Source organism: Polypterus senegalus, chromosome 8 (genome assembly GCF_016835505.1).
Source record: "Polypterus senegalus isolate Bchr_013 chromosome 8, ASM1683550v1, whole genome shotgun sequence".
In the NCBI taxonomy this organism is placed as follows: Eukaryota; Metazoa; Chordata; class Cladistia; order Polypteriformes; family Polypteridae; genus Polypterus; species Polypterus senegalus.
In genome coordinates, this window is record NC_053161.1 from 132,879,025 (window position 1) to 132,896,883 (window position 17,859).

The 17,859-nt window shown below is 37.6% G+C and overlaps 1 protein-coding gene across 2 annotated transcripts in view; it reads left to right on the forward strand.

The window, feature by feature from the left end:
• The window catches only part of tmtc3 (transmembrane O-mannosyltransferase targeting cadherins 3), a 111,113-nt gene that overhangs the window by 16,966 nt on the left and 76,288 nt on the right, over window positions 1–17,859 (forward strand). For both annotated transcript variants that reach the window (XM_039761785.1, XM_039761786.1), the window contains exons 4-5: window positions 2,069–2,284; window positions 17,184–17,402. In XM_039761785.1, coding sequence (XP_039617719.1) covers window positions 2,090–2,284; window positions 17,184–17,402 — 414 coding nt within the window. In that variant the 5' untranslated portion in view covers window positions 2,069–2,089. The remainder of the gene's footprint in view (window positions 1–2,068; window positions 2,285–17,183; window positions 17,403–17,859) is intronic.

Consider the following 17,859-nt stretch of genomic DNA (forward strand, 5'->3'; position numbering starts at 1 on the left):
TGACACTGTGTATAAAGAGGCAGTACTTAAATGAGGGTCAGGATTTTTAGAGGTGTTCTGCTTTGAATAGATCAGTTTTAAATCACCTTTATAATATTGGTGATGTCCTTTTTAATACAGACTTCTGCTGCAATTTATTTCGTATCATCACCACCAAGGACTTCCCATTGCACTATAGATGCTTTCCATAACCCATGCTGTGTGCCATTCACACAATTACTACTTTTCTCCTGCTATTTTCTGTACAAAGATTAAAGCATTTTATTCATTGCATGGGCCAAGTAAATGTGAAGCCTGTAAACTTCATTCCTGTTTGTAATAAGTTAAAGTGAGATGGTGCTGGTCAGCCCTACACTACCGCCAATAACGTACCAAAGGGATGAGCCAGTGGATGAGGACACAACACACAAAGCAAGGGGTTTGTGCAAAAGTACTCCAGTGTTTTTATTAAAAACAATACAAAAACATTGTTCAGAACAAAGTGCAGTGCTGAAAACTCTTCAGTAAGTAAATAATCCATTAAAACAGGTTACAATCCGTGAGATTAAAAATCCAGAATAAAATGAGATTAAAACCATCAACCATCGGGTCCTTCATGGTCTGACTGATGAGCCCATCATACCCATAGCTCCCTCAGTTGGCGGTGACTCCAACAGCCACAGTCCTCACCAACCTGAACCCCGCCTTGGCTGCCACAAGTGGTGTTAGGAAGACTGCTTGGGTTCGGTTGTCCTCCCATCTTCCTTCCTGCACCCCTGGCGTACTTTGGTTCCCTGGGGTAGGACTCCACCACAGTCGTTCCCATTCCACAACAGTAAATCGGTGGAGACGATCCGCCCCCGGAGCAACGCTCCTTGCTTCATTGTGGGGACATCCACTGTGCTGCCTTTCACACCCTGGCTGGCTGTGTGCTTCTCTTGATGCTGTTCTCACACTTCTGCTTCTGTATTATCTTTTTCTTTTCACCTCTCCCATTCTGTCCCATGCAGGGCTCTCCTTACACAATGCTTCTTACAGGGCACTCATGTGAACATGTCACGCCATCCGAGAAATTAATGTGGCACCTGCCTGATGCTATTAATTAACAGGTGTATTTGTTATCGGGCATGCACCCCCCAAGTGTCCTCTGAGCGAAGCGGGCTAATACCTGATTAGAGCATGCACTGTTGCAGGGTGCAATTGCTTATTTAAAATGAGCACAGCACCACATGGCCAATATCACATAAAGCAAAACATGATTCTTTGTTAGAACTTTATAGTCTGACTATAAAGCTTGAACATACAAGTGATGGGAAAACATGTAAAGAAATTCTTGACTGTACAATGTAAACAAATGAAAATCGTAAACATCTAATAATGATAATATATACTTGAAATTCACATTATTCTTATTGATTACCAGTTTCAATTCAGACTAATACAGTTTTTCCTGTACAATTTCAGTTTTGAAGTGATTCACAAAAGCCAGTTGATCAACATTACAAAAGTTTCCCTCAAGCAGTTGCATGTAAGGATTAAATAGCATCATACTGTAGTCCATTTGGATACATCTCTTGTCATTTTTTTTTTTTTTTTTTTTTTTTTAAAATAATTTTAATGCTCTAAAGTAATGTAGCTTAGTGTTCTAGTTATATACAAGTATTACACAAGGATGATATTGCATTGTATTCTTTGAATATTGTGTTAAGGGAACAGTTATGGTTTAAAGGCAGCAGAAATTAAAAAAAATAAATAAATAAAAAGGTTAAAATGGCAAGATGTTAAATGGGTATGTATTAACTACCATTTCCACATGACAAGCTGTGTGTGTGTGTGTGTGTGTTTAATTTATCTTCAGTGAGTTTTAATACTTTAAAAACTTTTACAATATGTTTTATAATATAATACAAGTATTGCATTATACACTGTTAATAGTGTGTTGTCCAGTTGTCTTGAGCAGTGACTAAGTGTAACCAAACAATTTTTCACCTGCAAACAGAGAAACATGTATAATGAAAATCCATCTGTTAAGAGATTAGATTATCTATTTTTTTCCCCCTAATGTTTCTTTATATCCATTTCTAAACAGATTTGGATCCATAAAGTCTACATGAAGATGGCTGAAGTTACCTGGAAGGAGCTGATACTAGTTTTTGGAGTTGTGGTAGTTTGCTATTGGAACTGCTTGTTCTGTGGATTTGTATTTGATGATGTTTCAGCTATTTTGGATAACAAAGACCTTAGACCCTCAACACCTTTCAAGAATCTATTTTTCAATGACTTTTGGGGTACTCCGATGTCTGAGGTACAGTGTTTTCAGAAAATAAAATAAGGGGACAATGAAGGTAGTTATATTTTAGCAATTGGTTACTGAAGGAAGCACTGAATATGTTGTAAGTGCATGTATTGTGTATGATGTGTGGCTCACAGTTAACTTATTAGAATGCTTACTACCTTCACCAAATGCACAATCTTTCCTTTAGCTTTAGTTTTCCATTTGCATTAACGTTTCGACTCTAGCATTCAAAAACTGCTTAAAATTTCAGACAAGCTGTATACGTAGCAATTGACAGAATGTCACATTTTTTAGCATAGCAGGTGCACACACCTGGCATTAGACAGGTTTTGGGCACAGAGAACAGCAAGGTTTTGAATGCTTTGAAAATAAATTTTAAGAAACAAATCCATTAGAGACATCACCGTATATTTACAGGCTTTGTTTTATACACAATGCAACAAACGTTGACACAGGACTGTTTGTGAGTTTTGTAAAAGACCGCTAAGGATCAAATAGTTAAGAGAGCTTTTTAGGACTGTAAGCATGTCATTTGTCAAAATACTGAACCTCTACTTTAACTAAAAGTGAATCTAGATCTTTTTCTTATTTAGGCTGCCCATAAAATTATTTAGAAGATAGTGTAGAGACAGTTGGCAAATTTTAAAACTTTCAGTAGTAACATGACATGACACATGGAATGTAGGAAGAAATTGTAAATAGCAGTTTATGAGAAAATATCCTGAGACAGATATTTAGACTACCGTAAAACCTTAATTATATGTAACTCGGTTAACCGACAGTCTCTAACTGTCAGGGCAAAAAAAAAAATCTAAAACAAAACATTGTGCACATCATCGTTTACCTAATACTACTGTTGCACGATACGCTGCGAGCTCTGCACATTGGAACAACTCTCCCTTTTCTAGCACATAGTGTTTTTCCCCAGCACCACATGTCATACCGCATTTTGAATTTACAGTGTTGGTTACATCCCTTCAGCTGTAATAGCGTTTACGAAATGACAAGCACTTCAAGTATTGCTTCAGTTTATGGAGTGGGAAGAGCAACCGTGAACAATATAAAGTGTGATGCCAACAAAATTGAAAAAGGTGTCAAAAATTGAAACCACTGAAGTTATGTTCTGTGTTTAATGTTAACGTTCGTCTGCTTTCTAATTTTCTTTTTAAATTCTGCTATTTTGTTAATATTGTGTTGTGCAGGCAGCTTGAGATGTGCTGTGTAGTGGCAGAAAGGGCAGAATGCTGTGTAAGTGATAGGACTGGGTTAAGGGCTTCTGTTCTGTAAGGAGGGGAACACGCCTCTTAGGAGAAAAAGGAAGGCGTGGCAGAAGGAAGTTTTGAGAAGGAAGTCAGGAGACAATAAGCAGGAGTGTTTGCGGTATAGAAAAGATAGGAAGTGAATGGCAGGAGATAATTATTGGTAGGAAAAGCATTCTTTTATTGTTTTGGAGATGTGCTCTGTAACCCAGATAACGGAGAAAACTACAATATCTCTGAGCTGTATTTACTTATGCTGGTCATTACAATATTATATAATTTTGTTAAGTTAGTTTTTTTTGTGTAAATAAATGCAACTGTTTGCTAAGTGAATCTACTGTATATCATTTTTGAAGTAGCTGTTACTTGTCTTCTCTTATCTGTCAGGACGTTGATCCTGACCCTTGATGGATAATCAAGGTTTTGTTATAGCTGAAACTAGCCGTCCCCTGCAACTTCGCCCACATATTAGTGAAACGGGACAGTGAGGAGCCTGGCTCACCACTTCTGCCGTCATGCTTCCCCCTCCCCTTAGCCTGCAGCCTCTCTCTTGGATTAGCGCAAATATATCACTCCCGCAAGCGAACTATGATTCTTATCACGATGAGAAAGTCACAAAATCAACCAGAATGTTCAAGCAAATTAGAGGAAAAAAACCCGATCTAAATCCGTTAAGTAGTTGTCTCGTATGCTAGCTAAGCAGAGTTACGGTTCTTCCTGAGGCTGCCGTGTGAGTGAGGAGGGCTCTGCCCCCCTCCCCGATGCCCACTGCTTGTCTCTCGGATTCACGCAAATAAATAGGTACTGCAAGCGAACTATGATACATAGCGCAGTGAGAGAAGTTGCAAAATCAACCAGAACGTTCAAGCAAATTATAGAAAAAAACCCAATCTAAATCAGTTAAGTAGTTCTCTTATGAGAAGCGGACAGATATACAGACAGACAAACAGATTTTATATAGATGGAAGATAAACACTGCCATAGAACCTTAATCCATGCTGATGTTAAGTTTTTAACCCACTTAAGTAAACTCCTGAACATAGCCTTGGTGGGTTGTGATCACAAGAATGATCCAATTGTGACATTTCCATTGTATGTTTTAAATGTTGAAAGCTTTCTTGGTTATCTATACTAATAAAAGGCAAAGCCCTCACTCACTCTCTCATCACTAGTTCTCCAACTTCCCGTGTAGGTAGAAGGCTGAAATTTGGCAGGGTCATTCCTTACAGCTTCCTTACAAAAGTTGGGCAGGTTTCATTTCGAAATCCAATGCGTAATGGTCATAACTGGAACCTTTTTTTTTTTTTTTTTGTCCATATACTATAATAGACTTCTGCTCGATGCTGCCTCCCACGTAATTTAGTGCCTGCCCATATAAGGCTGTCCGTCAGCGGCAATCCAATAGAAACACTGCCGCTAAATATTCATGGGTGAAGGACTGTGCTTATGCAGAAGAAGATGAGATGGTCAGGGTGGTGTTTGGCACAAACTCCGCGAAACTGCGAGAGAAACTTAGCTGACATTAAATACAACCGTGGGGTGGAAAAAGTCAATGTCATGCTAAAGGAAGACAGTGTTAAAAAAAACAGTGCATGCAGTGTGTTACATCTCAGATAAAGAGGAAGACGAGCCGTTTACTGATGCATTAAGAAACAACCACAGTGCCGACGTCTGAGGTTCGATTCCCGAGAGGGGGTGCACCGAGTATGTACACGCGCTTCCCGATTTATTTTACCCTCACATCCCCCTGGTTTGAGACGTATGAAAAAATATGCGGTTAACGCAGAAAGACAGATCACCAATTGAAGCTTTATGAATAATGAATACTTTATTCGCCATCAATAATTGTTTTGGTAAAGCCATACTCAGTGTATTTATTAGATGAATGGTAAAAAAGTAAGAGCAAGGGGAGGGTGACTTATTGAGGCACGCAGGCAAAACCACAATAGCACGCGGGCTCGATGCGTCGGTGCGCATCAACTCGATCTGAATTGCGCGATCACATTCGAAAAAATATATCTTTTCAAGTTCTATTTAGTCGACACAAATATCTTTGGTTGGAATGTAAGGCAGATTTACTCTTTACATTTGTATTGTCAAGAAAAATGTATGCAATGATGCCTACATTTAACTTAAATTCCTACCAAAGATATTTCTGTTGACTAAATAAAAATTCCTTCTGTTTAAAAATTTAAATAGAACTTCAACAGATACCATAGTTCATAATATCCACGCAGACTTGCATGTAAGAGAGCGAGTCATCCGTTTTAACAAACCGCGTATTGCACTGATACAAAATAGCCTGCCCATTTAATTATTTAGGAATGGATAAATAAAGATTTTGTACAAATAATGTTTTTCATTTTTCTTCCTTGATGGATTCTGGCACCCCCAGCAACAGTTGCTCGCAGTACCTCCGCTCCCTATACGCAGAGTACGCAGTCTGCGTAGGGCACCAACTCCCAAGGGGGTACGATCCCAGCTGCTCAAAAAAATTGTTTTTATATACAGTATTATAATAATAAATTAATATTAATAATATACATATACAAATAAACAAAAATATAAACGTATATATTGCATTTTATGGTGAACGCAGAGTAGGCCAAGCACACGTGATGACGCGCACGGCGCACCCTCGCCTCTGTTACGGCTGCCTATTTGGCCAAAAATGATGATAATTGAACAATATGCCTGGTCCTGGAAAGCGATATCAACAGTCCGGCGCCGAGAAACGAAAGAAAAAAAAAAAGCCCAAGATGAAGCCCATGCATCACTTTCAGGTACATTCATCATCCTATGGAACTTTTTTTATTCTGTCGACGTTGATAATTTTTTTTAATGTTGGTAATAATTTCACAACTAACACATCTTTCTTAATATGAATACAAGCAGATCAAAATAAATAAAATGACTTAAAATGCATTATATTAAAACACAGAGGCAATTATGATTATTGATTAATAATGACCATATGGTGTCATTAAGTAGGTTTTTTTTTTTTTATTTTATTTTTACTTCCGTAATATTTTGTGGTGGGGGCACAAGTAAATTTCTGCTTAGGGCACCCATTTGGCCAGCAACGGCTCGCACCCCAAAGAGTGAGTGAGTGAATATGTATGGTATGTATGTGAAAACAATTATATTACGTTATTTATAAAATTTTTCCTTTTTCATAACTTCTTTAACACACTACTTTTCCGCTGCGAAGTGCAGGTATTTTGCTAGTGTTCTATAATTAGGGTAATAACAGGAAGAAAATTTCACAGATATACCAAGTTAGGGATTTTAATCACTCCAAAATTGAAATATACATTATCCTAAAAACAGATACACTTTCAAGAATTGAAAGGACACCAAAGACCTGGGGCCTCATGTATTAACGGTGTGTACGCACAGAAATGTTGCATAAGAACGTTTCCACGTTCAAATCGTGATGTATAAAACCTACTTGGCGTAAAGCGACGCATATTTCCACGGTACCTCATACCCTGTCGTACGCAAGTTCTCCGATCGGTTTTGCAGACTGGTGGCACCCAGCATCAAAGCAGTACTACTGTTCCTATGTGGTTTCTTGCTTTTTCAGATCCATGTCTCTGACACGGCTTTATAAATACACTGAAATTAACCGCATATTTTTTGTTAGTTTAATGCATCTGATTGTAATTAACCTGTAACAATATAATGGTCCACAGAATGATCAAACTATTCCAAATACCATAACTGCTTTAACGTTGTTACTCTCAATGCACCTTCTTCTTATTCTTTCAGTTGCTCCCGTTAGGGGTTGCCACAGCAGATCATCTTTTTCCATATTATACTTCTACTGCACCACTCGGAGAAGCTGATCGGAAAGAGAATTATCGGTATACAGCATCCAGCACACGCTGCCTCTGCCATGCTTCCTATTTGAACTTCTTCTCACATGGCAAACGCTTCACCCCTTTCCTGTCTGGACCTCACGGTTCAGAAAGAGTTTCATCCCAAGAGCTCTAAACGCACTCAATCAGTCCATAAACTGCTCCTTGTAGAACTGCTTGTACTTATAAGTACAATCGCCTTATTGTAAACTTGCACTACAGTTATAATATTGCACAACCTGAGCCACTTTATAAAGTGCATATTAATATATGATGACGATATCATTTTTAACATGAAATGCAGCAAAATATGTTGATTATATTATACAGATAAAATTTTAACTTTTAATTTGAATAATCCTATATTGTTAATAATTAAAGGACATGGTGTTGCTACGCTAGCAAGAATCTGGCGCTCTGCTCACGATTGTTCCTGCCTCATACTGTATGCTTCACTGGGACAGGCGTGAAGGATAGAATAATTAAACATGTACTACGAAGATATTTCAGTGTTCCTTAAAAGTTTTGAAGAATCAACGTTATAAGCTTACAGATGGCTTAACGTCTATTACAGAGCTGATTGTGTTGTGATCGGTTACTTGGAGAAAGAAAAGGAAGGACAGGAATTGGAGGTTCATACGTTTGAAAGAGACAGTACTGCAGGGGCGGCCTTAGGCATGTGCAAACTGTGCACCTGCACAGGGCCGCCAAGCCAATTTATATTGAATATAAAACCGAAAGAGAAAATAATGACACAGCTAAAAATGCAGCGGCAAAAATTAAACGCTTGTGTCAAGAGCACGAGGCGGCTATGCAGTGTCTGCAATGGACGTGACCATCAGCTGTTCATAAGATACCATATTGACATTGACGGGCAAACGGGCCACTGATTCCTTCTCTGCCCAGGGCCACCTAGAGCCGCCCCTGTGTACTGCTGCAATAAATTATTTCATCAAAGGTCACACACAATCACTGCACCACTGTTTAATAGCGTGCTATAACTCCTATCATCATGAAAATATCACGTATACATCTTAGTATTTTAGTTATTCAGAGAGATGTAATATCACGAATGTAATGGATTCTGTGTCCTGTTGGAGGAAGAGCGCCGGTTTAACACTAGAATTACCAGAGCCTACGAAAAAACTCTTAGATCCGTCCCACCTTAAATCGCTTCTTAAAACCGTTCTCGCCTCTCCGCCAGCCTCCTTTGTCCTGTAAATGTGCCGATTAAAAACAAACTGCAAGCAGCCGGCTATTCCATCCCCCCACTGACTCGGAATGTGCACGAACTTCTCCGAGCTCGTGCCTCGATTATCTGGGAGTGAAGTGGAGTTTTAGAGTGGAAATAATAGATTGTTATTTGGAACATACGCATTTCATGTGTGTTCCGTTTCTACAGTGATCTGTGTAAACACAATGTTAAAACAGAAACTTTTTCATATTTTAGTAATAAATGTTACAAAATGTAGACATAGGCTTCACACATTTTATAGTTTAACAGCCAAAGAGCAAATAAACACTTTCATAAAAGGTTCAAGACTTTTACAACAGCTTCCGTGGCGTACTGGTAAGATTTCGTCACTTAGAGCGCAGTAGACTTGCTGTACCTCAAGAGATCCAAGTTCGATTTCCCACTGGGGAGAAAATGTATTTATTTTTAACCTTCGCCGTTCTGCCTGCCTGAACTCCCTGTCTATCTATATAGTAATAACGGTAATTTTATTATTATATAGGAGCTTCCCTGTCTGCCATCATATAATGCCTTTCCTTCCTACCTTTCTATATATCTATCCCCTTAGCTGTTTTTTATATATCTATTATACAGTGCCTTCCCTGTTTATTTATATATCTAGTGCCTTCTCTGCCTGTCTGTCTGTCTGATTGCATATAGCGCTGAACTTACTGCTCTGTACTATTCTGTCCTCTGCATGTCCTGGAGTACAAAAGAAACGCCACCATACAGCAACATGTGCGAACTGGCAAGATTGAGGAAAAAACACGCAGTCACTGATTACAAACCGCAAGATGAATGAAAGAGACAATATATGTAAAAACATCATCGCACTAATGCAATATTATTTGAAAATGAACACCGTCAGATCGGGTTTGAATATGTGCCCGATCTGACGCTGTTCGTTTTCAAATAATATTGCATGTACTGTGCGTTGAAACTGCTGCACTGAATAAGCTGACTCCTTCTGTAACGGCGTCAGCGTGTATTCAAACCCGATCTGACACTGTTTGTTTTCAAATAATATTGCATGTACAGTACTGAATATTTTAGAATAAAAACATACATTTGATTTCAGTCAGTCTGTAAGAGCCAGTGTAAATGCATGATAATTGTAAAGGTTAGCTTTTTTTTTTTTTTTTTTAAATTCCATTCTCTCGGTCGCGTTCACGACCATCTCCCCTCCCCCACCCCACCCCCATTCTGACAATGCTGTTTTCATATAAAGACACGCTATAGCTCAAATGTTATTTATATAGGGAAGAAAGTACAATGTCAGGTGCTCATTCAGTGTAATAGAAACCATAGCACAGAGAGATGTGTACACATGTCTTGAATGTAGGAAGGGTGTGTGGGAATTGTTAATATTTGAATGTGATGATTTTATATAGCACAGATCGGAAATCAGCAGTTCTTAGCATTGGACCATGCAAGCTGTCGTATCAACCGCCTACTGTAACTTGCTTTATTTTTTCTTCACTTATACTCTAGAATAAAAGTGCACTTGTTTTGTTATACTTGTACACCAACATATGTTCATGTGTTTGAGCGACACGGGCATGCTCCAAAAAATAGATGTGTAATGCCACGAAAAGTGCACGCAGGCACTTCAGTTCGCAAGCATTGGTACGAGAATGCAGTCACAAGTACGCTTTATGTGAAAACAGCATTCTCGGATTAGGGAAGGATCCTGAACACGACTGAGAGAATGAAAAGTGAATAAAAAAAAAAACTCCTAACCTTTACAAGTATCATAAATTACATCGGCTGTTACACACTGAAATCAAATGCATGTTTTTATTCTAAAATAGTAAGAATAAGAGCAGTTTACTTCTCAAAACTGAATCGTGTGGGATCGAACTCATGACCTTTTGAATATTAGTCAGCGGCTGATACCATTACGCTACCGTGGCAGCTGTAGTAAGTATGTGTCAATGTGGCATGCTAAGGCGGCCTTTTTCTGCAGTTATATTTTTGAATAAAAGCATGCTTGTTCTGTTATATTTATACCTTTTGTGAAAGTGTTCGATATTTGGACTTCAGGCTTCTTACATTATATAGTTTATGCTTACATTTTGTCATATACTACTACAATATGAAAAATGTTTCTGTTTTAAAAATGTGTTTACACGGATTACTGTAGAAACGGAACACACGTGAAATGCGTGTATTCCAAATAATAATCTATTATTTCCACTCTAAAACTCGACTTCACTCCCAGATAATCAATCAAGGCATGAGCTGGGAGAAGTTTGTGCATGTTTTAAGTCATTGGGGGGGATGGAATAGCCAGCTACTTGCAGCTTTTCTTTTATCAGCACATTTAAATTAACAAAAGACACTGGCAGAGAGGTGAGAACGGTTTTAAGAAGCGATTTAAGGTGGGACGGACCTACGAGATTTTTCGTAGGCTCTGGTAATTCTAGTGTTAAGAAGCACATAGTGATTCACACACACAGAGCACATAGAAGAACACCTACAAAACAAAGCATTTAACATGCTACTTTAATTACGGTGTGATTTGAGAAACTAGTTAATTTAAACGATTTTAAGATGAAGTTTATGATGTTCTACTTTAATGACAAAATAAACTACAAGATTGAAGTTAACATTTCGTGCTTTTTCCCCCACTGTGTGTCTTTTTTTTTTTTTTCCCTATGTACCCTGATAAGCTTTCATATGACACTCGGATGGTGGGCTACGACTCGCCTTTTCACAGTGACTTCAGTATCTGACAACTTCTTTTTTTTATTTGGAGCACTGTACAACTTTGTGAACTTTAACTTTCGAGCTTCTCCGACACGCTATGTCAGTCGTTCAACTTCATTTTGTTGTTTATACCACCATCTAGTTGTTTAAACCATCTAATAGTATGTTTTTCCTTGCCTCCACTTGGTATTCGCTGAAATTATTATTTTCCCCCATGCTTTTCCCATTTGTCTTTTTTGCAGAAGGCTGAGCTTAAGAGCTATTTTGTATTGATTTGCATATACATAGAGGCGTAATTCTGGGAGGAGTTGGGGCGGGACAGGTGGCGCGTGCACGAGCGTTACTTTTCTCACTGCCTGGGATTTATGTAGCGGAAGAACGTGGAAGTTGGAGTACGCACAGATTCCTGCATCTAGATTTTTCTGTGCGTCAGCACATTTCGGCTTTTGTGCTTACGTCATGTTATAGTGCGAATTCTACACACGGCGTTCTGCATGAGGTCCCTGATGTGTGAAAAGGTTGCCTTATTAGAAATTCAGGGAAATGTATTTAATGGGGCGAAGTGAGAAGACCTGCAAAAGCAATGTGAACATCTAAAATGATTATTTTTATAATAACTTGTTGGTAGTTTTATAATTCATGCAAAATCACAGTGTAACTAATAATTGATGTTTAAAATGTCATAATGGTAATTTATTTCAGTTTGCAGCCCAAAAACATAATTGCATTTCAGTAAATTTTTAAATTTAAGTTTTCAATGATATTCTATTTCAGTAATTCTATTCAAATAGTGAAACCATACAGTATATAGATTAATTACACACAGAGTGATGTATTTCAAGCTTTTACTTCATTTTGCTGATTATGGCCTACAGATAATGAAAACTAAAAAGTCAGTATCTCTCAAAATTAGAATATTGTGAAAAAGTTCAATATTCTAGACTCATGGTATCACACTCCACTCTGCTAATTAACCCAAAACACCTGCAACGGTGTTTTGAGCCTTTAAATGGTCTCTTAGTCTGGTTCAGTAAGTCACACCGTCATGTGGAAGACTACTGATTCATAGCTAAAGAAGCTGGCTGTTCACAAAGTGCTGTATCCAAGCCTATTAATGGAAAGTTGAGTAGAAGAAAACCAATGTGGCAGAAAAAGGTACACAAGCAATAGGAGTAACCGCAGCCTTGAGAAGATTGAAGCACAGCCCATTCAAGAATTAAAGGGAGACTCGCAAGGAGTGGACTACGGCTGGAGTAAGTGCTTTAAGAGCCACCACACACACAGATGTATCCAGGACCTGGGCTACAACTGTCGCATTCTTTGTGTCAAGACACTCCTGAACCAGAGACAATGTCAGAAGCATCTTACCTGGGCTAAGGAGAAAACAGACTTGACTATTGCTCAGTGGTCCAAAGTCCTATTTTCATATAAAAGTAAATTTTGCATTTCATTTGGAAATCAAGGTCCCAGAGTCTGCAGGAATAGTGTAGAGGCATAGAATCCAAGTTGCTTGAGGTCCATTGTGAAGTTTCTACAGTGAGTAATGACTTAAGGAGCCATGTCATCTGCTGGTGTTGGTCAACTGTGTTTATCAAGTCCAAAGTCAGTGCAACCATCTACCAGGAAATTTTAGAACACTTCATGCTTCCCTCTGCTGACAAGCTTTATGGAGATGCTGATTTCATGTTCCAGCAGGACTTGGCACCTGCCCACACTGCCAAAAGTATCAATTTCTGTTTTAATGACCATGGTATCACTGTGCTTGACTGGCCAGCAAACTCGCCTGACCTAAACCCCATGGAGAATCTATGGGGCATTGTCAAGCGGAAGATGAGAAACACCATACCCAACATTGCAAACAAGCTGAAGGCGGCTATCAAAGCATCATGGGCTTCCATAACACCTCAGCAGTGCCACAGGCTGATCACCTCCATACCAAGCCGCATTGATGCAGTAATTCATGCATAAAGAGCCCCAACCAAGTATTGAGTGCGTACATAAATATACTTTTCAGTAGGCCAACATTTCTGTATTAAGTCATTTTTTTATTGGTGTTATATAATATTCTAATTTTCTGACATAATGACTTTTGAGTTTTCATTACCTGTAGGCCATGATCAGCAAAATGAAAAGAAATAAAAGCTGGAAATATATTACTCTGTGTATTGAATCTATATAATATGAGTTTCACTTTTTGAATTGAATTACTGAAATAAATTAAGTTTACGATGATATTCTATTTTATTGAAGTGCACCTGTATCTCACAGCAGACCATCAGAAATACAATTTCACCTTTTATGAATGTTTCATTCTACAGTACATAGCAAGTAATGTGTCTTACCTTCACTATTATATGACAAGTTTGTGCAGAAACTTAAGATGCTGTAGCATAGTTAAGTTGCTTAAGGGCCCTTAATGGTATTTACCAATGAAATTAAAACATTTGCATAATTTGGTATTGTAAGAGTTACTAAACCTGGGAGTACAGTTGGATGCTTGAGTATTGATTAGATTAACTGTTTGAAGTGTTGGGTAGAAAATCACATTTTAAACAACTTTTAAAAAGCCAGACAAACCTATTTATGATTTGAGTTTTTGGATGATTTTAAATGTTCAATGTGCGTATGGTTAATTAATATCATTAAGGATGATCCTCTGCTTCTGTTTATCACTTTTTTGTAAATCCTGAAATTCTCATTTGCTTCATTAATTACTACATTTCTTTAGACCTTTAAAAATCATTCATAGTACTGTAACTACAAACTTGATATATATATATATAACTTTCAACCTCCTGCTGTATCTCTTTTGTTTGACTTCTTTTTAGTGGGGGGTGGGGAGGTCTGTATTTCAAAAAAAATCATTGAAGATACTCAAGTTTTGTTTCTAAAGAATAAGTGACTTTTGTTTTTCAAATGGCACACCGCTTCCTATTTTGTATGATCAAAGTAGTTTTTGGGAGGAAAATACTAAATATCAGTACGGTCTATTGCAAACGAATCCCTAAAATGTTAGAAATATCTTGTTAACAAAAGCTCGAAATATTTTAGGTTCATTACCTTTTATATATTATGTGCAGTATCATGATTTTTCTGTGGATTTGAGTGATTTTTTTTTTTTTTTTCCCTCATATAACCATTGGTATGATTTATCATGATCACTGATTAGCAGCCTTTGACACTGTCACACTACTCTTCTCAATAGATTATCTTTGATTGGCTTTACCCACACTCCACTAGATTGGTTCAGATCCTACCTCTCAGGCCGCACTCAGTTTGTTCAGCTTAAAGCTTTCATATCCCCACCCACTGCTGTTACTTCTGGTGTGCCCCAGGGCTCTGTCTTTCGCGCAAATCTCTTTATAAGCTTCAACTGGTCCAGAGTTCAGTTGCTAGCATCATTGCTAGAACCCCCTCCATTCACCATATCACTCCCATTTTGCAGCAGCTTCATTGGCTTCCAGTTCAGTTCTGATTCCAATTCAAAATTCTCCTACTAACTTTTAAGGCTATCCACAACCTTGCCTCTCCATATCTGTCTGACCTCCATGTTGCCATTCCCTTCCATACCTTTAGATCCTCTTCCTCCATCCACTTGACTGTCTCCTTTGTCCGTCTTACCACTAGCTCTGGAACTCGCTACCATCTGAGCTTAGAAATATTGAATAATTTTCACTTTTCAAATCTAAACTTAAAACTCATTTGTTAAAGACTGCTTTTTCTCTTTGATTACAATTGCTCTGTCTGATTTTAATTTTGCATTTTACTTTTGTTTATAATCTGTTTTATCTATTGTTCAGTGTCCTTGAGTGTTTAGAAAGGCGCCTACAAATAAATAAAATGTAGTAGTAGTAGTAGTATTACTATTATACTGTAAATAAGTAAATCCTTACTGACCACTTTGTGCAGTGGCTGAATACAGTAACCCTAACAATTTATGCTGTAGTGATGAAGGTTTAACACCTTCATACCTAGTCTACTGATCAATCAGCTTCATGCAGTAAGACTAACTCCCTCCATATGCATCTGATTACTGGATTTTCTCATCAGTCTGTAGATTAGACAAGTACATGTCTTCCATCCACACCCTAAGCACTGGTGTGCCATAGGGCTAAGTGCTAAGGCTCCTTCTCTATGCACTTTTCACCCATGACTGTCAACCCATCACAGAGGACTTCTCCTGGGCTGACAATACACTTCAGTGGTAGTAGGCAAAGCACAACAACACCATTACAATCAGAGAAGACAAAGGAGGGCCAACCTTCCCCAGAAGCTATTGTGCAACGTTTATAGATGCACAATAGAGAGCATTTTAACTATGTGCATGACCGCTTGGTACAACTGCAAAAAAGCCGCCAAGTAAACTCTGCAACAGGTTGTAAAAACAGCACAAGACATTTATTGGCAATAAACTGCCATCACTTGAACATCTATGCAAGACTCGCTTTGTGAGAACAGCTAAAAACATCAAGGACATCACTCATCCTGGACATAACTTGTTTTAAACTCCTTCCATAAGGCGGGCATTTCAGATCAGTCCGTACACATACATATAGACTAAAAACAGCTTCTTCCCAATTGCTATAAATTTGTTGAACTCTGATGTGTCCTCATTCTGAGAATTTTTCGTTGAACATGTACAATGAGTTATGAAGGTAATGTGTAATATACTGTTTAATAATATGCAATAATAATCTCTGCTGCCATACATTTATGCAATAGCAATCTGTCTGGTGACTTCAAAATTTAACATTGTATTTGGCATCTTGCTAATATTTTGAAAGTAATTTATGTGATAACTCTGTTTTTAGTTATTTGTATTTATTGTATTGTTTATCTATTTGAACTATTTTGCCTTTTGGATTTTAAATGCACCTTAGAGTTGTCTCAAAAGTAATTTTTGTTGCGTTATACAGTGACAAAGTGCTTGAACTAAAAATTTTGGCGATTTCACTAGTCTGCATAGCTTCAAAGGAAAATATGAGTTGATTTTTATACTATGAGACATTCTTAGGGCATATCTGTCCAAAAGGAAATATCCCTACTTTAAAATGAGGTGGCTAACTGAAATGACTAAAACTGGAGCACACAAGTGTTGTCAGTGGGATATTATAGCTCATAGTTCATTAGGCGAAGCAAAAGTTGCTCATCTTCAATTAAATTTATTATGCAGACCTCTGTTCTTATCTTGATGTTCTGATATTCATTTGTAGTAATCATTGAGCACAGTTTCTCTATCTTTCTGTAGCACATCTATTTTTAAAATACCACTTAATAGCACCTTAAAGCAGTTAGCAAAATGGACTAGACTTCAGAGTCACACACAACAAAGCAAGTCATAATCTTGAAGTAAAATTTGCATACATGCTGGTAAACCAAGAACAAAAGATGAAATAAATTCTTTTTTGAAACAAGCAATAGCCCAGGATCAATACACACAAAACACTGGAAGTGACAAAAGGTTTAAGGGGGAGAAAAAAAAAGTTCAAGGTGATGTAATTTCCTGAGTAAAGGTGGAGGGTGGGAGACTAGCAATAAGTAATGACAGTACTTCAGGGCACGGCACACTTACTTTGATAAGAGCAATTCTTGCTGAAATACATAGCCATCATTACCATAATTATTATGTTTGGTAGAAATTATATCAATGGCAACATTATTAATTTATTAGTGATTATTTTATTTAAGTAGAGCAAGTCAGCTTTTAAATGTGTTATCAATTTAGGCAAAAATATATGGCTAATTTATTTCTGCAAAAGAAAATTTAGGGTGCTTATGGATATAGGCATATATTAGAGCATTAACCCATCTTTAATCTCTTTTATTTGTTCCTTTTATCTTTGCAGGAAAGGAGTCACAAGTCTTACCGACCTTTAACTGTCCTGACATTTCGTATAAACTATATGTTCAGCGAACTCTCTGCCATGTCCTATCATCTCTTAAACTTATTTCTTCATGCTGTGGTTTGTTTAATATTCCTTCGTGTCTGTAAGCTGTTTTTGGATAAAAAGTCAAGTTTAGTAGCTGCGTTGCTTTTTGCTGTTCATCCAGTACATACAGAAGCAGTAAGTTAACCTTATCTATCTATCTAGTCTAGCTCTCTTTTTTTTTTTTTTTTTAATGTCTGAAAATTTAAATTAAGGCATTCATTTTCTGTGTTCAGCCAAACTGGGGGGCATATACTGAGACATATTGATCATATTTGACTCCTGTGACATTGGGTAATTATGAGGTCACCCTTTTCCTTGCATGCCAAAAATGTGTTTTCACCAATTTCTGTAATTACTTTGTGTGACAAGTTTGTGGATAATGCAAAATGTATGCTACTCTGATCATGTCATTTTGTATGTGCCAAGAATCAGAAATTTATCTCTTCATGTAGCATGGACTAGCTGTCAAATGTTTAGCAACTGAAGGAGAGAGTGTTAAGCCACCTGATTCCTCTAGCTGAATAGAATGAAGCCTCACTCTTCACACCACCCCCAGTTGAAAAAGAAAAAACTCACCATTTTCAGTGAATAG